The following is a 23656-nucleotide window of genomic DNA, read 5'->3' on the forward strand; positions in this document are numbered from 1 at the left end:
TGAACTTTATTCTGCTCAACAAGTATATATTTTGAACAGATGAAATATGACCAGAACCAATGCAAGAGAATCAGGGGTCTTGCTGCAAAGACTCCCCAAGGTTTTAATCTTACTTATATTCATGACAACAGAAACCCCAACACTCACAGCAACAGAATAGGACAGGTTAGAATGTCACCAGTAAGGAAATTTGTGTTCCCAAATGACCCAGGATGTGGACAGTGCCATCTCCTTACTAGAACACATATACGACTTGATTGTGTCTCTTCAGAAGAAGCCTGTCATGCTGTATGACCTGAGGTGACACTTTCCCTGAAGAGGACATGTTGTCATACTATGGGAAAGTGAATTCTTCATGGGAAAGTGACCTCAAGTGTTTCACCTTGCTGGACCCAATGTTCCTTTCATTTAATGAGACTCTGGACATCAGTAACTTAGTGACGGTCCCTGGCACTGACCTGCTTGGGGACTGGCATTCTGCTTAGACGTGCCCCTGGCCTTGCGTCTGTGTCTCATGGCACGGTTGAAGATGGAATTCCTCTGGATTGGGATGTGGCAGTGAGGTTCGTCATCTTGAGTCTCCTCACCAGCCTCGGGGGCCTCCCTGTTCTCTGGAAGTAACTCAGGCCTCATCTCAGGGGGACCATGATTGCTTTTCCATGAGCTGCTTACTGATTTCCTCTGAGGTTTTTCCCAGTCTTCAGAGTCTTTGGTCTCCATGGCAACAGTCGTAATGGTTTCTCAGCAGGGCTGCTGGGGTCAGTAACCCCCTGACTTCATCAGTTTTCAGTGCTTTAGAACAGACAGAGAACAATTGTCAGTTAGAGTCATTGGGCTAAGTGGTCCATTCAGAGCGTAGAATCCTTTTCCATTCAGGTTTGATGAGATTTGGGATAATCTGCACACCCCACCGACTGCATCTTTGCGGATGAGATTCGCAGCGCAAACCGCTCATTTGGAGGCAGTCATGTATCATTGTGTAATTGAAGCTTGTTGGTCCTATTCATAGGCGGCACTTAAAGGAAAATGCTTAAAGGGGTTTGTATAACTAACTTGCAAGTAAATAGTTCCTGAATAACTCTAGACAGAGAGTACCAACTAGCGAGAGAACTCTAGGAGCGTGGTGGGGAGGAAAGGGTGGTCTGTAGGGCAAGCGGAAAGGGTGCCGGCATCGACATGTCTCACAGCGGTTCCTGTACATCTGAGCAAACTCGAACTCCATGAGGACAAAGCTCTTCCGTCATCTAGTGGCCAAGTCCAGCTGGTTAGTGGTCTTTTTATGTAAGAAGCTTTGCCCCATGGATGGGAGCTCCGACATGGACCTCCTCCCAGGGTGGGGATCTGAGGTGGTGAGGAACCTGAGGGGTCTTTTGAGAATGGGTGCCACACTGGTGGGACACTGTTCTGGGTGGGGAAGCCATGGAAACTTTCTGGGGCAAAAGTCATGCGCAGAAGCTGTGTGTACAGGAGCTGTTTTCTGGGTCATAGGTCAGAGCTGCCATTGCATTCTGTGGGTCAGAGACTCAGGAGCACTTAAGCAGTTTTGTCAGTGGGAATTGTACACAGGGCCCCCCACACTCTTTTTCTTACCCACCGGCCCCCACCCTCACTACTGTAGCCCAGCTGTACACCTTATCCTCAGGGTATCAGCTGAGCTACGGTTCCCCTGGAGATAGAGTAGCTTTGTCCAAGGCAGGATTTGAGGCCTGAAACCCACATAGGAGAATCACGCCCAGGGGCGCATGCAGAGGGACAGCACTCTTCTACCTGGCATTGGAATGCTACCTGAGTTCATGGGGTCTGGGGGCTGCCACTTCCACCCTGGTTACCATTTCTTTCATTGTTTGTTTTGTTTTCAAGACGGGCGTCTCCCTATGTAGGTAGCTGTGGCTGTCCTGGAACTCGCTCTGTAGACCAGGCTGGCCTCGAACTCACAGAGATCCGCCTGCCTCTACCTCCCAAGTGCTGGGATTAAAGGTGTGCGCCACTACACTTGGCTTAAAACAAAAACAATTGTTTTGTGTGAGATAGGGTTATTCTACATAGCTCTGGCTGTCCTAGAACTCATCATTTCTTGATCCATGAAAATACTGTGTGATCAGTGAAGTCCCTGTTCAGCAAAGTGTAATGCTGCTACTTCAGGTGTCCAAAGAAGGCTGTTGCAGTGGCTGAAAGACCATATTGAGGCCAGATAGTTAATGTCATCCCTTGTAAGAGTTCCCAGAAGGGATGACACTTAGACCGCGTTGAGCCCTAACCCTCAACAGGGATGATTCCGGTAACAGCCAGTTCAGCCTGAGTCAACAGGGGCGGTGACTGCAGGAAAAGCTAGTGTCCCTGCGCCAAGGACAAGAACTAAAAGGAACAAACAAGGTGTCTTTCACAGCCAGACAAGCAGGGGACCCTGCCCTCGCTCTGTGGTGGAGAATAACCGCTCAGGCTGCAGGGACGGGGCAAGAGTGAATCAGAAACAACTGGGTCTCTCTGTCTTCTGGGGGCAGAAAGGCAGGGCTGGAATAAAAATCAGAGCTAAATAAGGTTTAGGTAAGGACTTTGCAGTTCAGACTTTTCCCCAGGTGAGGTAGCTGCATGGGGACAAAACCCCTGCTCACTGGAGGAAGTAGAGAGCTTGGAGATTTGAGGATTCAGAGATGGCAGCTTCCCTGACATCTCTCTTCTTCCTCTGCTTTGCCTCTCACACCAGCTCCTCCACTGAGACTGTGTGCACTGAGACAAGAAGGCGGGGCGCCTGGGGAGGGGTGAGGTGTGGTATAGGGGTCACTGTGTGGAGGCCATGCTGAATTTTGCAGACCCTTGAAGAGAATGCTCCAACAGGTATCAGGATCCTAAGTCTAGGGATACAATGGCCATGCTGAGGTGTGGCGGGGTGTGGCAGGTATCAGATAGGTGTGACAAGTGAATAGATACCTGGACCAGGGTCTGGGAGGGGGTGGGAATGTGAGGAATCCAGCATGGTGACTCGGTCAGGAAGAGCAGCCAGAGTTCTGATGGTGGTGGCCAGGGTAACAGAATGGCAGGCCCCTCAGAGATGTGGGCGGGGCCAGTTTTGGGTTAGAGCAGGCTGGTTTCAGGGTGTCAGGTAGAGGAGAGTCCACATCAGGAACACCTGATAGGACTAGGCTCTGTCTAGCTGCCATCTTAACCTGATCTGAAGCCTTAACTCGGGCATTTTGGTTTTCAAGGTCATTATCCTCACCATTGTATCAGTTTTCTTTTTGTTGCTATAACAAAATAACAGAGATGGAGAACTTCATAAGAGCTGGGTGTGGTGGTACATGCCTTTAATCCCTACACCCAAGAGGCAGGTGGATCTTTGTGAGTTCAAGGCTAGAGTGGGTTATATGGCAAGTTCCAGGATAGCCAGGGCTACCTACTGAGGCTGAGTCTAAAAGAAGAACTTGTAGAAAGGAAAGGTGTGTGTTTTGTTTGTTTTGGCTCATTGCTGTGAGATGTCTTTGTGTACACTGTGAATACGTGTTGCTCTGGTTGATAAATAAAGCTGTATTGGCCTATGGCAAGGCAGCTTAGAGGCAGGCAGGAAATACAAGCAGATAGACAAGAAAAGAGGCAGGGTGGACATCATCCCGCTGTCCAGAGAGCAGCATGTAACGGCACACAGGTAAAGCCATGGAACACGTGGCAACATATAGATTAATAGAAATGGCCTGAATTAAGTTATAAGAGCTAGTTAGCAAGAAAATTGAGCCATAGGCCATGGCCATGCAATTCATAATTGATATAAGCCTCTGTGTGTTTACTTGGGTCTGAGCGGCTGCCGGACCAGGCAGAAAACTTCCAGCTACAGCTCGTAATTTTAGAGGTTTTGGTCCACAGTTGATTGGCTCTGTTGCCGTGGGCCTGCACTGAAACAGCACATTGTGGTGGGGACACCTAGGGAGAAAACTGCTCAGCTCATGGCAGCCGGAAGGGAAAAGACCGGAAGGGGCAGGGACCCCAACATTCCCCTCAAAGGCATGTCCTCAGAGACTTCTTCCCCCAGGCCTCATCTCATAATGGTTGCTACCTCCAGGAACTGCTGCAGACTGGGGACCTGGGACGCATTGACCCAAACTCTAGTCATAATCATCAGTCACCATGGTAGAGTAACCTCGCTGTCGTGGGTGATCTTAGCTGTCGACCTGACAGGATGTAGACTCACAGAAGAGACAAACCTCTGGGCATGTCTGTGAGGGGTTATCCAGATAAACAGAGGTTGTTAGACCTGCCCTAAATATGGGCAGCACCATCCCATGGGCTGGGGTGTGGACTGAGTATCAGCATCCATTGCTCTCTGTCATCAATGCATCTTGACCAAGCAGCTGCTTCATATACACATCTGCCGCTGTGACTTCCCCTCTCCTCTTAAGTGGCTTCCTGCCCAGCATTTTGTCACAGACAGAAAAGTGTCCGTCATTTTATTATATTGTATTATATTATATATAATTATATTATATATTATATGTCATTTTAAGCTTGCATTTTTACAAATTGAAACCAGATTTACATAGAATAAAATATGCTGTTTTAGAGTTGACCAATGTGCACAGTTCATGGAATGCCCCATCAAATACAGTTCCTTTGTCCCAAGGAGCTCCCTTACACCCCACCACAGCTTGTGGTGACCAAGGTCAATGAAGGCTCTCTCCTGATGGCCATGGAGGTAAAGCTAGGTGGCAGGTGACTTCTTCATCCACCATTGTCTGGCCAGTGCTGGTCATCAGTAGTCATTGTATGCTGCTGTGGACATGTGGAAGCCCTTAGAACTTACTGCCGCCAAGGGCTCTGGGTGAGGGCCCAGGACCTGGGTTCAAATCTCCACCTCCAGCTGCCTTAACATTGGGCAAGTTAGGCTTCAGTTTCTTGTCTAGGACACAGTGTCTGTGGGTGTGGGGTGGGTGGGGTGGGTGGAAGTGAGTGGAGGTGGGGGTGGCTGTTATCCTCTATAGCCTTTTCTGGCTAGAGCTCTATGATCTGGGGAAGCTGAAAAAGCCAAAATGGGTGCTTGAAGAACGGCAAAAACAGGGGTGTGGGGTGGGGAGGATGGGGTGGGGGCTTGGGGAGGGGTAGATCATAAGCCATTCCAACCAGTTTCTCTAAGAGAGGGAGGTCTGTGAACCTTGAGAAAATATATTCCCAGATCCTACCACCGTTGGGGAGCACAGAGACCTCTGTTAGGCCCCACAAATGCCTTGTGAGTCCCTAGTCATTAACCTCACCTTGTAGCCAGGAAGTTGCAACCCCAGAGCACTAGAGGCGTCACCGATGGTGTGCCAGGGTCACATCCCATGTGTCTGACTCACAGTTGGGGAGAATGTGGTCCATACACAGCCTCGGTGAGTCAGAGGCAGGAGTGGCTGCCATTTATGTGCCTTGGTGCTTAAGGACACAAGCCAAAAAAAGTGACTGTTAAGGCTCTCAGAGCTGGGCTGAGGGCCAGGGGCCTCCTTGGTGAGTCAGTGGCCTGGGAGATGAGGACACTTGGAGGGAAGGTTCTAGGAGGGGCAGGGAGCTGGCTGCAGGCTCAGCTGTGGCGCATGAAGCCAGCTTCTGGGATAAGGAGGCCCAGTGAGTAGAAGAGGCTCCTGACTCACACCCCTTCAGACCATCATGTGCATAGATCATTGGGGATCTTGCTTAAAGCCAGATGCTGCCATAAGAGGTCCTGGTAGGGCCAAGATTGCATCTATGACAGGTTCTCTGGGCACGTCCATCCTGCCACCCTCGAGCAAGGCCCTAGAAGACAGAAGCCCAGCATTTGCAGCAGATGAGATGAAGCAGAGAAGCCACATGAGTTAGCTGTACGTGCCATTGCACTTGCTCTCGCTGGGTCTGGGGAACATCGAAGGTCAGAGGCAAATGGAGGTCCTGAGACGTGGGGGGCTGGGGCAGGGAGGAGGAGCCAGGGGATACATCAGGCTGCCGGAAGTACATGCATGCCTTATTGTTACTTTCCACCTCTTCAGCTGGGAGTAAAGAGGTGGGGATGAGTCCGCCCTAGTGCTCAGGGCCTTCAGCAGACTCACACAAGGTACTTAGGCACCCACTCTGTGGTAGGCCACTCTGGGTGTTAGACTGGCCAAAAAGATGAGGCCCGACTTCCGAGGTTCACAGGGGCCACCGGAAGGCTCAAGTGGCTGCCAGGGAAAGTTACAGTAAAGAGCAGGTCACAGAAAACTACAGCTCAGAGGAAGAGCCCGGGTCGGGACAGCTCCTGATGTCAGTCATTCAAACTGACCTGGAATGTGGGGTGGGGGGTCGGGGGGAATCATTGTTCAGTGAGCAGCCCTGAGGTTTTACTGGTTTCTGCAGAGGGGACCCAGGACAGTGTGTTGGCCATGCAGGGGCACGTGTGGCCTTCAAGAATGGGAGTGACTGCAGCAGGAGGAAGAGAAATGTCACTCTTCTTCTTTGCCCCCTCCTGGGTGGGGCAAAAGGCAGGCTGACCTCTGGCTATCATCAACAAACACTTTGTGGGTGAGGAGCCAAAGGTGTGGAGGACTCCACAGAAAGCTTCAGGCAGCAGAGGGAAAAGCCAGTGACATTTCCCAGATGGCTGAAAGACCCTTCCAGAAAAGAGCGATAGGGAAGAGTTCTGGGTGGAGGCCCTGGGTCCTGTGTGCTGTACACAGAACCCTAGTGTCCAGAGAAAAGTCAGAGCTGGGCCCCACATAGGAGGCTGCTGATGGGTCTCAGGGAGCAAAGGACGAGAGGGGATACAACACCCCAAGGGAAGTATTCTGGGAAGGTTAGACGCTGAAATTTAGAAACTGGGGTCCTAGCAGCAGAAAGGGCACAAAAAACTGGGGGTGGAGGTGGGGTTTGAGCAAGGCCTGGAAGCCAGTCAGCTCGGTCTGGTCATGTGGGCTCCATGTGGACTCTGAGGTAGAGGGGAAATGCACAGAGCTGTGAGGGTGGGGAGGGGGGGCAGGGGTCTTTCAGAACCAAGACCAGGCCCAATGCAAAAGGTGCTCCCTGCTGCTTAAAGGGAGCTGAGACTCTCTTTCAGGTATGTGAGGTGGGGCTGCTGCCTTGAGGAGTGGACACCTGAGGAAGGAAGCCGGGAGACAACCAAGGATGACTCGCTGTCTTCTTGGCCCCAGAAGTGGGGAGCGATGGACACTGGTTTTCCTTGAGGCTGTTCAGCCGGGAGGTGGAGAGAGAGAAAGAGGGAGACAGAAAGGGGGCAGAGGGGAGGAAGACGCATTGGGCAGAAGTTGGAATTGAACGTGGTCCGTTGTGACAAGGTCCAGTCTAGAGCTGGCCTCAGCCAGAACGTGACCCGGAAGGTTCAGTAGGAATTTCTCCAACGGCTTGTTGACACTCATTTAGCAATCGTAGGTTTTTTGTTATGTTTTGTTTTGTTTTTTTGGTTTTTCGAGACAGGGTTTCTCTGTGTAGCCTTGGCTGTCCTGGAACTCACTCTGTAGCCCAGGCTGGCCTCGAACTCACAGAGATCTGCCTGCCTCTGCCTCCTGAGTGCTGGGATAAAGGCGTGTGCCGCCGCCACCTGACATAATCGTAGTTTCTTTCTGCTTTAGTTTCTGTGGTCACTGTGGATGAAACCTAGGACCTCCTGCCCACTAGGCAAGCACTCTATCCCTGAGCCACACTGCAGCCCAAATCCTGGTTTCTAATCCAGGCAGTGTCTCTTTTTGGTGAGAAGACTATAAAACACCCCGAGGTCACATCCTGGCCCCCAGACTCGCATCTCTGCTGCCTGGCTGCTCTTGGTCTACAGAACAGGGGCGGAGCAGCAGGGTAGAGGACAGACATGCAAGGGAAGCGCTGTGCACAGCGCCTCTTTCCTGACGAGTTGGTACAGGAAGGTAGGAAGGATTTCCACCTGAAAGAAAGAACTGAGACGTCCGAGTGGTGTGCGGATAGAGGAGACAAGCCAGAGAGCAGGAACAAAGCAGACATCCCTGTTGGCAGAAGAGCGGGGCTGTGAGCGGAGCTGGGAACGCAGAGGGCCGAGGGCAAAGAGCCAGTGTGGGAGATGGAGGGCGAAGAAATGGAGACGGGGTTGGAGTGAGGAAGCCTACAGGCTGGGCAGGCACCAGGCACAGCGGGCCACCTGAGGACTGTACAGCTTTCTGAAACCCAAACTTGCAATGTTATGTTCCCACAAAGCCTGCGGATGCAGAGAACTGAAGGGCGCTGAGCTTGAGATTAGGAAGTTCTGGGTTTATGTTTGGGGGGTTGAGTATTTGCATTTGGTGGTGGGAGCAGAAAGGGCTAAAGGGAAGGCAGGCCAGGAGTCAGGAAATGAAAAGGAGTCCATTAGAAGGATGAGGAAAGCCCCAGGATCTTGGGCTTGTCAAGGTCACCAAGCTTAAATAACCAGGTCTAGAACAATGGCCCTCAGCTCTCCTTTACAGTGCGTGGGTGACAAATGCCTGAGTCAACTTCTAAAGAGAAAAAGTTGATTAGGGCTTAGTGTCTGCTGACAGACGAGTAGGTAGGGACAACGTGGTCCATCTACAAGGTGGGATGCTACGCCACAATGAAAAGACACCTTACCCTCTGCGGCAACACAGGCGAACTCAAGGACATTGTGCAAAATGAAATAAACCACATTCAGAAAGACAAAATATCTCAGCTACATGTAGAGCTAAAAAAGTCTAACTCGTAAAGCAGAGGGTAGCTGGGTGGTGGTGGCGCACACCTGTAATCCCAGCACTCGGGAGGCAGAACCAGGCGGATCTCTGTGAGTTCGAGGCCAGCCTGGTCTACAGAGAGAGAGATCCAGGACAGGCTCCAAAGCTACACAGAGAAACCCTGTCTCCAGGAAAAAAAAAAGCAGAGGGTAGAGAGGTGGTTGCCTGCCAGGCCCTGGGTGTGGGGGAAGGGGAGACACTGCCAGGGGGCACAGGGTCAGTCCTAAGATGGGCGACACTTGGAGGTCTAGAGCAAGGCATGGGTGGTGATGGATGGCTGAGCTGATTTGATGCTGACAGCCACTTGGCAATGTAAACAATCATCATCACATAGTAGATCTTGAATATTCAATCTTTATTTGTAAATTGTCTGAAAAAAGGTGGAGCCGTGTTTTATACATCAAAGTGGAAAGTCAGCCGTCACCTGGGCACCTGCCTGTAGTCATGGCATTTGGGAGGCTAAGGCCGAAGGAGAGTTGAAGGCCAGCCCTGGTGACCCTGCCTCACCAAAGAAATCAATAAAATGAAGAAGAAGACAAGGAAGGAGGGCGGAGCTTGGTCTTGGTCTTTTGTGGGTACCACATGTCAGGAAGAGGGGGTGGCTCAAAAGGAGTCCTGACAAAGGCCAGAGGCTCTTGTACAATGGGCCGGGTGGTCACAGGGTTCAAAAAGGACTGTGGTCGTTTGTCCTTTTTATTGCTGTATCCATGTTCCCTAGGGTTGCAGAAATGTACAGCATTGCAGCTGACTGTGGCTTATGGGATTTCTGAAGCAGGAACCTGCTAGAAGGCTTTGTGTGAGGTGCTCAAAGAGACCCTGGCCTAGTGTGTCCTTGAAGCAAACAAGTCACCTCATCTTGTCATTGGATTTTAGAGCAGCCACTGCATAAGACTCCATAGCTCTCTGAGGTTCCCTAGAGCCCAGAGGTCAGCTTGAGTAGTCACTGGAACAGAAAACGGGCTGCCCAAGCTGTAGAAATCACTGGAAATATGCATGTGACAGGGAAACAGTTTCTAGTGGAGTTGGAAGGAGGTTTAGACAAACCCTAGCCTCGAAGACCTGTCCAGGGGGGCATCAGACTCGGGCTAAGCCAGAGGGATGTTTTTGCTGCATCTCAGCAAAAGAACTTAGACGTAGACATCTCAAGTACAGTAGTCACAACAGCAACAACAAAACAGGATTACATTATTTTGGTAGTGGTGTGGTGCTCTGCCACTGAGCTGTACCCCTACCATCTTCTGTGTTTTAGTCAGCAGATGCCAATGGTGTCATGGTGCTAGTTATTGTCATTGCCAACTTGACACACCTCCAATAACCCGGGGAAAGTCCCCATGGGGGACTGTCTGCATTGGGTCAGCCTGTGGCCATGTCTATGGGGGAATTATCTTGATTGTCCATTGATGAAGGAAGACCCAGCTCACTGTGGGTGATACCATTCCCTAGGTGGGGGTTTCTGAATAGTATAAGAGAGACAAGAAGCTAGCTGAAGTCAAGCAATAAAGAATCTGTACATCTGTTGTCTCTTTGCTATAGATGTGATGTGACTAGCTCCTTGAGTTCCTGTCTTGACTTCCTGGAAATGACGGACTGTAGCCTGGAGCTGTAAGCCAAATAAACCCCTTCTTCCCTAATTTGCCTTTAGTTAGGGCATTTGTCACGGTAACAGAATTAAAACTAGAAAAGTCATGCACAGCATGATAGCTTGGAGAATGAGCACCGTTGAGTGATATCTACCTGAGTGAGATGCGTTCTCTTACACAGCTGTAATTGTAGGGTGAGAGCAATAGCATCCTCTTTTGTCCATTTTTCCAGATTAGAGTACGCTGCCCCTGTTATCAAGTAGGCCTTTTGAAACGTTTGCCTAGCCATCCTCATCCTTTAACCACCTCAGCCTCTTACAATCACTATACTCTCAACTCCTGTAAGGTCACCTCTGAAAAAATTTCATTGCACATGTTCATCATACTGCGTACAAAAGGACACTCCACACACATATGTGTGATACATTGAGTATGATCTCATGGGTCTCACTCCCCGCTCCTAACTTCTGTTAGTTCCCATTGTGACAGTTTTTGGTTTTACTTTCAATACACACACACCTGCATAATTGCATGCATCTATATACAATGTAGAAACTGCATAGAGAAAACATACAATGTTTGTCTTTCTAAAACTGGCTTAATTCTCTTAAGAGGTCAGCTTTTTAAGATTCTACGTGTCTTAGGTAGGGTTTCTATTGCTATGATGAAACACCATGACCAAAAGCAACCTGGCAGGGAAGGTTTCAGTTACACAGCACTTCTGGAAGTCCATCAGTTAGTGAAGTCAGGACAGGAACTCAAGCAGGGCGGGAACCTAGATGTAGGAGCTGATGCAGACCCCATGGAATGGTGCTGCTTACTGGCATGTTCCTCATGGCTTTCTCAGTCTGCTATCTTTTAGTACCCAGGACCACCAGTCCAGGGATGGCACCCTCCACATAAACAGAGATGGGCCCTCCCACATCAATCATCAATCAAGAAAATGCACCACAGGTGTCTAGCAGGGGAATTTTCTCAACTGAAGTTCCTCTTCCCGAAGGACTTCGGCTTGTGTCAACTTGAAGAAACCTAGATAGCACACGGCCTGTGAGTGATAATGCAAGATGCTTCCATTCTGTGACTGGCTAACTTTGTTTCCCGTAATATTCTCCATGCTCAACCAACTTGGTCACAATGACAACGAGCACCCCCCCACACACACACACTCCCACCACCACCACACTTTTCTATGGCTGGATGTTTAGATCGAAGCCCCACCTTGGCTCCACCTCTCTCTCCCCAGACCCCACCCCAAAGAAAGCCCGCCAAACAATGGCCCTCCCCTGGAGCTGCCCTCCCATTCCAGACCCCACCCCTGAGAAAGCCTGCCAAGGGCCAGCTCCCCCCAGGAGCTGCTCAGGACCATGCCTGCAGGATATTTAAGACCTGGTTGCCAGCCCTGCCACGTGCCCTCCCTCCTGCCTGCCCGAGAGTCGCCCGGGGCTGCTTCGCTCTGCTTGTAAACCTGAATTTACTAATTCGGATTGACTGGTTCATTGCTTCGGCGGAGGATAGACAATAGCCAGGACTCCAATGCTTTTCACTGGGTAGTTAGTATTCCACTGCATCTATTCCCCATAATGTACGTATTGTCTCACCTTCAGTGGATACATAGGTTGGTTCATACCTTGGCTTTTGTGAATAGTGAGTGATACAGTAAGGTAATCCTCTGGTATCTTAATTTCAGCTCTTTTGTGCATATACTCAGGCTTTCTGGATCACATAGTGGTTCTATCTTTTAATGTTTTTGAGGATGAAACGGAATGGAAAATAGGAAGTAATTCTGCTAAGACATGGAGCAAAATATGGATGCCACTTCTCAGCACATCTGTCCTAGAGATGGAAGTCCTAGCTGAAGTGATTAGGGCCTCTCAATTGAAAAGGAAGATGTTCAATTGTCCCTGCTTGCCCAGGATCTGATCTTACAAAGAGAATACCCCAAAGATGCTGCCATAAAACCGTTAGAACTAAGAAATAATTTTGATAAAGTCGAAAACTACAAAAGCAACATACACGATCCAGAAACATCTCTGCACACTTCACTATCTGAAAAACAAATCAGAAAAAAAATCTTATTTACATCTACCAAGACCCTTACCTAGGAAGAAATTTAACAAAAGAGAAAGAAGACCCCTGTAGTAGAAATGGTAAAACAGTGATGAGAGACACTGAATAAGACTTGGATAAATGAGCCGGGCAGTGGTGGTGCACACCTTTAATCCCAGCACTCGGGAGGCAGAGCCAGGCGGATCTCTGTGAGTTCGAGGCCAGCCTGGGCTACCAAGTGAGTTCCAGGAAAGGCGCAAAGCTACACAGAGAAACCCTGTCTCGAAAAAAAAAAAAACAAAAACCAAAACAAAACAAAAAACAAAACAAAACAAAAAGACTTGGATAAATGGAAAATAATTTGTATTCATGTACTGAAAGAATGAATATTGTCAAAGTGCACATACCACCCAAAGTAGTGCATAGATTCAGTAATCTGTTAAAATATCAAAACAGGAAAAAAAAGCCTAAAATTTATATAGAACAGTAAATATCAAATCAATCTTGAGCAAAAAGAAAGATGGAGGCATTGTACTATCACTTCAAAATATACCACAAAACAAAAGTGGCCAGAACAGTATAGTACTGACCTAAAATGTACTCAAGCAGACTGATGTCCCAGAGTAGAGAGCCTGGAATTAAATCTACATCAGAGCTGGCAGGTTTTTGACAACAGGGCCATGAACACACATGGAAGAAAGACCCTTCGGTAAGAGGAGCTGGGGAAACTGGGCAGCCATGTGAAGTAGAAATTGTACTCTGTCTCTCAGCACACTGCAAAACAACAACTAAAAGAAAATTCAAGTCTTGAAAATAAGATCTGGAAATCTGAAAATACTAGAAGAAAACACAGGAGCAATGAGGCATGGCATTGGACTGGACAAGGCGTCTTTGAATCTGACCTTAAAAACACTAGTTACAAAAGCAAAAACACACAAGTAGGATTTGGTCCACTAACCAGTTTCTTCCCAGCCAAGGCAACAAACGGCGGAATGAAGGGAACACACACAGATAGGAAGGGATTGTTCATTAGCTGTTGTCTTAGCTACTGTCCTGTTGCTATGAGGAGACACCATGACCAAGGCAACTTTTAGTTTCAGAGGGTTACTCCATGATCATCACGATGGGAAGCGTGGTGGCATCAGGTAGGCAGGCATGGTGCTGGAGCAGTAGCTGAGAGCTCCCATCTGATCTGCATGTTGCAGGGGGGTGGCAGTGGGTGGGGGATGAGCTTTTGAAACCTCCACAAATGGTGCTCCTACTCCAAGGCCACACCTATTACTCCTTCCTAAACAGTCCACCAATGGGGAACCAGACATCCAAGTACCTAGCCCTATGGGAGTCGTTCAAACCACCATAGCTCTACACTGACAGAGGATGTTGTCCTAAGCACAAAAGGAACTCGAGTCACTTACAACAGGAAGGCAAATAGCCCAACTTTTTAAAGTGGGTGTGATGGTTTAAATGGAAATGGTCCCATTGGTTCATACGGAGTGGCAGTATTGGAAGGCGTGGCCTTGTTAGAGGAAGTATGCCACTGGGGGGTGGACTTCGAGGTTTCAAATGCTCAAGACAGATCTAGCGTCTCTTTCTCTCTCTCTTTTTTTTTTAAAGATTTATTTATTTATTATGTATACGGCATGTATCCCTGCAGGCCAGAAGAATGCACCAGATCTCATTACAGATGGTTGTGAGCCATCATGTGGTTGCTGGGAACTGAACTCAGGACCTCTGGAAGAGCAGTCAGTGCTCTTAACCTCTGAGCCATCTCTCCAGCCCCTAGCGTCTCTTTCTCTTCCTGCTGCCTGTTGATCCAGATGTAGAACTCTCAGCTAGTCTGCATCAAGTCTGCCTGTGTGTGGCCATGCTTCCCACTATGATGATAATAGACTAAACCTCTGAACTACAAACCAGCCCCAGTTAAATGTTTTCCCTTGTAAGAGTTGCCGTGGTCATGGTGTCTCTTCATAGCAATAAAACCCTAACTAAGACAGTGGGCAGAGGACCTAAGTAAACAGTTCTAAGAAGAAGACATACAAATGGCCAACAGATGTATGAAAAGGTGTTCAAAGTCACTAATCACCAGCAAAGTGCAAATCAGAACTCCAGCCAGAGACCACTGCACCCCGGTTAGTATGGTCATTAGAAAGAGACAAATGTGTAAGAGAGGGCATGAAGAAAATGAACCTTTACTCATGGATGGTGAGGGTAAATCCATATAGCCATTATGGAAAAACTGTAGAGTTCCTCAAAAGACCATATCCATACAACTTGTATGCAAATGTTTATGGCAGTATGCATCATCACTGTGAAAGGTAGAAATAGCTGAAATGACTATCAACTGACTAATAGATAAAGTGATATACCTATATAGTAGAATATTATTCAGCCTTGAAAAGTTAAGTGTTGATATACTCTATATCATGAGAGATCCTTGAACACATTTGCCAGGTGCAGGAAGCCATTCACAAAGGGCCACACATTATAGATCACATTCAGATGAGATAGCCATAGAGACTGAAAGTACGTGAGTGTTCTACAACAGCCATGGAATTGTCCTTTCTAAATGGGTGGATTGTGTAAAACCTCAATAGGTTGTCACTTATTTAAAAAAGATGCCAATAAAAGTTTAGAACACTGATAAACATTTGTAAAAAAAAAAATCCATTTAAATCCTCAACCTATCGTCCTGAATACGTTCTGAAGGAACTAAAGCATGAAAGAGTCTCTTCAAAGCACAGAGTATTTTAAAGAAAGAATCTAGTGGTTCCAAGTCTTGTGGCACAAGGTACAGAGAGCAGACTGTGGCATTGAGGGTGTGGGTGGGAGCCAGGGATGCCACCCCTCAACTCTGCCTGACCTCTCCTTGCATAAGCCTGCTGCAGCCTCCTCTTAGGGCCTCCTGTTCCTCCACTGCCACGGAGGAACAAATTCTAGGGCTAATACAAGCTTATAAATGTCCCTGTTACTCCAGCGACCATCTTGGAGGAGTCCCGGAAGAAGGGATGGATGGATGTTCACCGGCCCTGGGGTAGAGTGTCCGGCCAGTGTTTGGTGGTGACTGTCTTGGGATGAATCTCCGAGGTATACAGAGGCGGCTTGTCTGTGTGCAGAGAGCTGCAGTTCAGATGAACCGACCACGGCATATGGTGACAGAATTGCAGCAGGACCAAGACTTTCCCCAAAGGAGCAGTTAAAACTGGCTCTACACCTGCAGTTCCAGCACTGGGAGGTAAAGGCAGGAGGATCAAGAGTTCAGGGTTATTCTGGGGTAGATGAGACCCAGGCACAGAAACAAAATAAAAAGCAGGTCAGAATCTGATCCGTCCTACAGGCAGTTGAGTGACAGAGCCTCTTTCTACTTTGTGTCCTGTCGTGTGCAAAGCCCTGGCAACCCCCTGGCACATGACACTGGTTCTTCCCCCAACCCAACCTCAACACTAGAATAAAACATGTTCAGGGGGATCAGCAGCGAGGGGACCGAGTCACAGCTCTATGCTGTCACCTCCGTCAGCTTGACAAGTCCCCCAAATCTTTTAGGAAGCTCCTCTCAGGCCAAATTTTTGTGACTGATGGAGAAAAGGATTTCAGGTCTAGCCACCTCCAAGCAGAGTTGGAGATTTTTGTTAAAGGTATTTTAGTAGAGGCTTAATTGTGAGGGTCAGGAGGAAGAGAGATGCCCAGAAGAATGTGAAACATACCTGAATGTGCTCCTCAAGGGAGAGTCAAGGTTCACTGTCTGCCTATTAACTCTATACAGACAGCATTTGATGGTTCTTGAACTTCCTCTGAAAAGGTTGGTAGGAACTCTCTTGAGAATGCATTACTGGGTGGCTCCAGAAGGCTCTGGAGGAGCCATTGTCTGATAAGGTAAAGCCAGGAGCCACTGTGATTACACAAGGAATTTGGTATGCTCCTTTCCTCTGGAGATTTTTGGTGAGGTTTCTAGAAATTTGCAGGTATCCAGTTAACTGCTGGAATGCTGGTGAGATGCTTCAACCAGACTTCGCAGGGAAAGACTCCCTTCCCTTCTTCTGTGCCCATGATCTTCACGATCTTTCTGTCCTGCCATGCCGGGACCCTCTAGGAGAAAGGTTTTTCAATGCCCTCTTTGGTGATTGAATGAGGCACCTCCTCCTCTGGAAATGGCATCCTCACAGCAGGAAAAGTTGAGCAGAGGCATTTACCAAAAATGGCAGCGTTAGTTTGAGCTGTGTGGGTCAACAGTTTCTCTCTGGTTTTAATTAGCCAGCCTGGCTTGTCATGTGTTGAGGCCATTTTGAGTTGAATCTGTGGAAACTCTTCAGCCAAGGATAAAGGAATGCTGAGCCTTTAGGTCTCTGGAGCTCATGAGGGAAACCCTTAGGTTCTTGCTGTGTGACTAGGTTTCAGGGTGAAGGCATGCCTGCAGTTCTCATATGCTCTTGGGTGTTTTTCACATTAAAGCAAATGTGCCTGAGCTTAGCCTACTTCTCATGGTGCTCACATTAAACGTGCAGATTGCTGGACACACAGGTGTAACCAGACCCAAATTCCAAAGGAATTCAGGATTGCTGTTCCCAGCGTCTCCTCCCCACCCTCAAGGATAACGACTGCCTCCAGGATCTCTCTGTGTTGGGGAATTTATGTGAAGTGCTTGTGAGATTTGGCTGTATTTCCGTGAATTGCCTGATTGTACTTGGTTCCCAGTCTCTGGCAGTGCCTCTCACCTGGATGCTCTCAAAGGCCCTGCAGAGTTTACATGTGAGTTTTGACTCAGGGGTATTGGTCTGGAGCCCCAGAGTCCTCAGTGGGTGGATCTTCCTTGAATATTTCTTTCTGTCTGTCCTTCAGGGCAGCATGTGACAGTAAGGAAGAGAGGGAGGTCTCAAAGATCTTTAAAAATTAGTATATGAAACAACAACCAAAAACAGCTGGCAAAGAGGAAGCCTGGAAAACCTAAACAGACACCCACTAAATCCAGCCCCTGGCACAGGCACAGAGGCACTCTCATCCCACGGTGGCCGGCGGGTCAGTATAGGACAATGTACACCCCCGGTGGAGATTCATCATGTTCTAATTATTTCTGTTGCTGTGACACTTAAAGCAACTGGAGGAAGAAAGGGTTTATGTGGCTTGCAATTCCAGGTCACAGTCGAGGCAGAAACCTAAAGGCAGGCCCCCTTGATATTCCATACTGCATCACCTCCAGCCAAGGAACTCACTTCCCTGCCAGTGAAGAACAGCAGGAATCACGGGAGGTGCTGCTTGCTAGCTGGCTTGTGAGAGCTGATTTTCTTACCCAGTTCAGGACCACCTGCCTATGGAACGATGCCACCCACAGTGGGCTGAGCCCTGCTACATCGAATAACAGCCAAGCCAGCCCCTCACAGACATGCTTACAGGCCCATCTGATCCAGGCAATTCCTCAGTGGAAGCTCGCTTCCCGGATAATTCTAGGTTGTATCAGATTGACAAAGCTCACCAGGATAGATGCTGAAGAAACAGGATGTGTAAAGTTGTATGTAGAACTACACCAAACAGAACATGCTTGGAGAAGCTCATGCTGTACAGATGAGAGGAAAGAGCTGGTCTTGGGAAAAACATGACATCTTTCCCCCCATCCTTTGCGCATTAGGACCAGTTGAATTGTTTAGTTTTGTGCTTGGCCAGCTTCCTCCCTTGAAAGGTATCTTTCTCAAAACAAAATAAAAAAATCAAAATTGTATCTGATTCTATCACAGCTGTGTTTCTCTGATCTTTTTTTTTATTCAAGGACCCCAAAACCTGGAGTCCCACTGGATGGAGGTGACCTCCAGACCCTGATATTAACCAAGTGGCATCTCTGGACCAGGTGGAGACCAGACCAGCCTCCTGCTGTGACAGTGGCCTTTGCACTTGGATTAAGAGAGCTTAATTTCGCTGTGCCTGTGATATGGGGCCTGGGGCCTCAGGGCTTATCGCTAGTCTCCCAGCCAGATCCCCTCCGCGCTAACCTTCAGGCATTACACTAGCCTGCCCTTGGGGACCTGGCAGGCTGCCTCATCCCTGCGCGTGCGCGCTAGCCAGTACGCAGGCTGTGCTTTGGCCTGCTCAGGGTCCTGACAACGTCATGCACTATGTTGCTACTTGGTTTCTGTGCACATGTGCTCGTCCCCTCATAAAAGGCGGGGCCCCGGCCGTCTTCCCTCTCTTTTTCTCTTCTTAGCTCTTGTTTCCAGAGGCCCCGCGTCTCTGCCTTCTCCCCCACTCTCCCAACAAACCCTCCGCGTGAGCCTTGCTGCATCGTGTGCTGTTTGCTCTCGCCCGCCGTTTTGAAACTACAACACTCTGAACTATGGTAGAGATTTCCTCAAACCTGTGGTAGAGATTTCCAGGTATAATTTGGCCAGATCGTGGCCGGAAGGCTACAAGGTCCTGTCACAGACAGCAAAAATCGATCCTTTCCTCCCCCTACCCGTGACACTGTCACCAACTTGGAAGAGACTGGCAACATGGTCAGAAGGTGGTAGCCAAGACAGACCCTTCTGTCTTGCGGAAGCACATGACTTGGACCCATGGCCTTCCCACCTACCCTACCGGGGAAAATCAAGGCTGCTGGCTGCTGAACTCTCCACTGAAGTCCCTTGCGTCTCACTCCCACCTGGGACTGGAGATGGGCAGGGACCATCACAGGTCTCTCTCTGAGATGCTCACTAGCCTACCTAAGATCATACAGCTGGGAAGAGGGCGAGGCAGAATTAGAATCCAGGTCCCAGGACAAAGGACTGACTGTCAGCCGCACGGAGAGGGAGGGCACTCTACCAGCTGAGGACGCCTAGTTGCCCTTACCAAAGAGCAAAGGCTTAGGACAAGACCACCAGGCTGCTGAGCATCCTCTGCTTAGCGACCTTCTCTCCATGCTGTGCAGCCTCCACATGGAAGCCCTGGGCAGTCCGGGGGACAGGAGTGCCTGGCAGGTGCAGGTGTCCCCTCGGTGTGTCTGTGGATGCCCCTCTCTCCCATGTTAGAGTGCTGGGTGAAGCAGGTTGTCTCCTGCAGGTTCTTCCGTAGCCCAGTGGGTGTGGGATGAGTGGGCTCATCTTCCTCTGATACCCGATTCCCCTGAGATTGGGGGAGGGGAGAAATGGCATTCCCCTCAACATGCCCTGGGAGGTCTTGGGGACAGGTCTCCACGGGTGATAAACACCCATGAGGCATCACCAGGGTGACGCGTCATACCTAGCTCATGATGGAGGTTCAGCATGGGTCCCTCCTGAGCACCAGTGTCTCCTAAAGAGACTGGCCTGGTCTCTTTTGGCCCCCAGCAGAAAGAGATTTCCTGGTCTCCCCATTGTCCCAAATATGAACATGTCCTCCCCTGGCCTCTTTTCCTTCTGGAAGCTTCTGTCTGTGCAGTGACAGGCCAAGGATAAAGAGAGATCATGGTGCCTCTTTCGTTGAATGGACAAGGCTTAAGTAAATCTCCCAGGCTGCTCCTCCATATTCCCGGCTAAACAATGGTCCACTTACATAAATTACTTTCATTTCTCAGTGTGGAAAAAGTCAAAGACTGTGAATATATATATATATATGTGCAAAGTTTGCTTGAAAATAAACAGAGGGATTAGAGGATTTCCCTTTGTACCCAATGGCTGGTGGCTGGACTGAGAGACAGTCCCCTGCTGACGCACTGGAGACAGCGGCTCCTCTCAGCTGGAGGCAGAAGGGAAGGAAAGACCTCAGCCTTCTCTCCAGCTTTGTTCCTTTGGCTTTATCATTGTTCATTTTGAGATAAGGTCTTATGCCACAGCCCAAGGTTGTTTAGAACTCACTGCATAGCCCACACTACCTCAAATTCCTGGCGATCTTCCCACACGCTGAGACTAAAAGCATGAGCCAGCATTCCTAACAGCCTGTTTTCTTAAAGCAAAGCTGTAGGGTTAGCCGGATGACATGGGCACGCCTTTAATCCCAGCACTCAAGGGACAGAGGCAGGTGGATCTCTGTGAGTTTGAGGCCAGCCTGGTCTACAGAGTGAGATCCAGGACAGCTACAGCTATACAGTGAGACCCTGTCCCCCTCCACCCCCCCCCCCAAAAAAAGAGCCATGGGGAAGCAGTGTTTGCTCACCCTTAGACAGGGTGTGAGCCGTGGGAGCAGTGATCTGGGTACAAGGATCAGGCCTAAGAGCCACCTCTGGCCACAGCCCTTGGCAGTGACACACCCACCTGAGGGCCAGGTTTTCAGTTCCTGCCAGAGAGGAGAGCTGAGCCAGGCTTGTAAAGTGCAGAGAAAAGAGACCCTGAGAGTGGATGGTGGCCTTCCTGTGGCCCAACAGGGAAGCGTTCAGGACCCGCCCCCTCTACCGAGTCTCTGTGGCATTCTGAGAGTGGCCTTTGCTTGTATTGAGTATTGTGACTCATCCTTTGGTGCACATTCCATAGGATTCACAGAGGCCTGACAACATCAGGGTCAATATTGGTGTCAGTCTGCCGGTTTGACAGAAAGCTATAGTGTCCCAGCTCTGAAGGCTCCAAGTGTGAGGTCCGGAGGCCAGCATGGTGGGGCTCTGGCAAGCGCCTATCCCTGGCTACCAGACAGCCCTTTCCATCTGTGTCCTCTCAAGGCCTTCTCTCAGTGTGTGCGTGGTGGGGGTGGGGCTTGTTCCTTCCTTCTTAGAGGGATGTCCTCGGCCTGGGCACCTACCATCCTCACCTCATCTAACGCTAAATACCGGCTAGACCCCCATCTCCATGACCACCTCACTCAGGGTTTGGCCTTCAGCAAGGGAATTTTGAGGAGACAAATGTTCAGACTGTAACCATGGGGAAGGAATGAAAGTTAATGATTGACATGCAGGAATGTGAAAAGAAAAGGAAAACCCACCATAACAGCCACTCGGAAGAGCTTTTCAAAGCAGAGTCAGTCGGGAGATTGTCCTTAAGCAGGGCCTCACAGAATCTCTGCTCTGGTCCCCAGCACCTGTGACCCGGCACCTGGCACGTCTACACTGGAGGAGCACACTGTGCCCCCAGGCTCGACACGAAGACCCAGAGCTTGTGGACTCTGGGTCCGTGGGCACGTCCGTTCTGCTGAGGCCTCCTCATCTACGTCCTGTACTGGCCATGCAAGCACGATCCCGTCTCAAAATCCAAACTCCATTTCCCCTGCCATTCTCCGGGTTTCTTGCATCCGTGTCCCTGAATTGTAGTTCCTACTATTTTTTAGTAAAGTATGTATACCTCCAAGGTCAGCACCTGAATTACAATTCCTAAAACCACAAATAAACTCTCTTTTCCAATGTGGGGAGTTGTTTTAGTCAGAATTCTCTAGAGAAACAGAATCAAGGGGATTCATTCGTGTGTGTGTGTGTGTGTGTGTGTGTGTGTGTGTATTATAAGTATGCATATGAACATATGTAATCAAAATTCATTAAGTGAGCTTTAAATAGTACAACGGCTTTAAAATAGTAATGATGGCCAAATCGCACCTGAGATGCCGAGAACCCCGGGCTCGGTCCTTGAAGCTGGGTGCCTCCATCAGTCAGAGTAGTTCCAGAATAGCTGTCTCTCGCTGTTGGGGGTGACGATCAGTAGTCACCCAGTCCACAAGGTGAGGTGCCTCAGCCCTCCCAGTCTGGCAGACTTCCTTTCTCCAGTGAGTCCCCTTCGCTCCAGCAATGATCATGCCAAACCTCTCTGAGGATTCCAGCCTCTCCCTGTCCCTGCTGGTCACGTCTCAAAGGCCCCTAAGAAACCCAGAAACTGGAGGGGGAGGGGTGTCCAGCCTCTCACTTCTGGATCCTGTCCCATCCCTACTTCTTCCTCTTCCCCCTCCCAGCATTCTTGCCTCAATTCCTGGGAGGATCTTCCGTTCTGACCCCTGTCTACACGCCTCTTCTCTTTTTCCTGGAATCATCACATCTGTGCATTCCTTTGAACACGCTCCTCTCTCTCTGGAGCCTGCACCCTCCGGCCCTGTCCAGCCCTGACCAGTCCTGTCCAGTTTGTCAGCCTTCACTGAGGGCTGTTCTGAGCAAGCAGTATGCCTCAAGCATAGGACAGCCATCCAGGCACTGGGACCTTTTCTTCCAGATGCCATGGAAAAAGCTCCTTGGGGCTAATAGCCAGCAAAACAGTGTATGCTGGGGACCCAGAAAATGTCCACACCAAGACCTTCACAATAAAACACGTGACAGTTCGGATGTGGGTGCACTTGTGAGCCCGTGTGTGCATGGATGTGTGTGTATCAGCCGGAGACAACCTCAGGTCCTGTTCCCCAGGCCCCTTCACCCTGACTTTTGAGACAGGTCTCTCACTGGTCTGGAACTCACTAGGTGGCTAAGACGGCTGACTATCTCCTATCTCTGCTTCCACAGGGCTGGGATTACAAGCCATGACACACATCTAGCTTTTTTTTTTTTTTTTTTACACGGGTTCTGGAGATTACACTTGGTTCCTTATGCTTGTACAACAGGCACTTTACTGACCATCTCTGAGCTCTCTCCTTCCTGTCATACCTTTTTCTGGTTTTTGTTGTTGTTTTGGTTTGTTTGTTTGTTTGTTTGAGACAGGGTCTTGCTATGCAGTCCTGCCTGCCCTGAAACCTGTTATATAGCCCAGGCTAACCTTCAACTTGTAGGAATCTCTCTGCCTTTGTCTCTGCCTCCCAAGTTCTGCAATTACAGGTTCACGTCTCCATACTGACAACTTTAAAAATGCTGGGTTGTGGGGAGTCATTCCCACCTGTGACTGTCTGGGGTGCTACCAACATGATACCCAAGACACTTCACCAAGACAGCACTGGCCAGCCAAAGACTGTTTCCATGCACACAGGCCTCTGCCCCACAGATAAAGGGCTGGACAATTTGTGACACCAGGTCCTATCCTTGATCCATCGTCCACTCAGGGGTGTGGAAAGGGCACCTCCAGTTTTTGTCTTTTTTTTTTTTTTTTTTTTTTTTTTTGGTTTTTCAAGACAGGGTTTCTCTGTGTAGCTTTGCTCCTTTCCTGGAACTCACTTTGGAGACCAGGCTGGCCTCGAACTCACAGAGATCCGCCTGGCTCTGCCTCCCGAGTGCTGGGATTAAAGTGCGCCACCACTGCCCAGCTTTTGTCATTTAAATATGAGGAAGCAGAGACTGCACCAGCCTACTCACTCAAGATCAGGTATAGCTTTTGCTCAGGGGTCCCAAGCATCCGCTTGGTTGCAGACTCCCTCCCCTTTCCTCTCCATTGACAGAGTGGGGATGCACAGACCATTTCTTTGCCAAGACAGACATTACTACTCCATCATTACTAGCTTCTTTCTTTAAACTTAGATGGGACCTTGTTGTCCTAAACAGATCCTCTGGGCTTCAGCATGGATCAGAGCCACTATGTGATAGATCCC

The 23656-nt window shown here is 49.3% G+C and overlaps 1 protein-coding gene across 2 annotated transcripts in view; it reads right to left on the minus strand.

Moving 5' to 3' along the window:
• The window catches only part of Ngef (neuronal guanine nucleotide exchange factor), a 99644-nt gene that overhangs the window by 68266 nt on the left and 7722 nt on the right, over window positions 1–23656 (minus strand). The window contains exons 1-2 of one of the 2 annotated variants that reach the window (XM_037210066.1): window positions 21756–22090; window positions 459–792 (exon numbers count right to left, since the gene is read on the minus strand). In XM_037210066.1, coding sequence (XP_037065961.1) covers window positions 459–720 — 262 coding nt within the window. In that variant the 5' untranslated portion in view covers window positions 721–792; window positions 21756–22090. Of the gene's footprint in view, window positions 1–458; window positions 793–21755; window positions 22091–23656 lie in introns of those variants that run through there. The other variant, XM_037210067.1, reaches the window with a different exon arrangement.

Source organism: Peromyscus leucopus, chromosome 13, assembly GCF_004664715.2.
Source record: "Peromyscus leucopus breed LL Stock chromosome 13, UCI_PerLeu_2.1, whole genome shotgun sequence".
NCBI lineage: Eukaryota > Metazoa > Chordata > Mammalia > Rodentia > Cricetidae > Peromyscus > Peromyscus leucopus.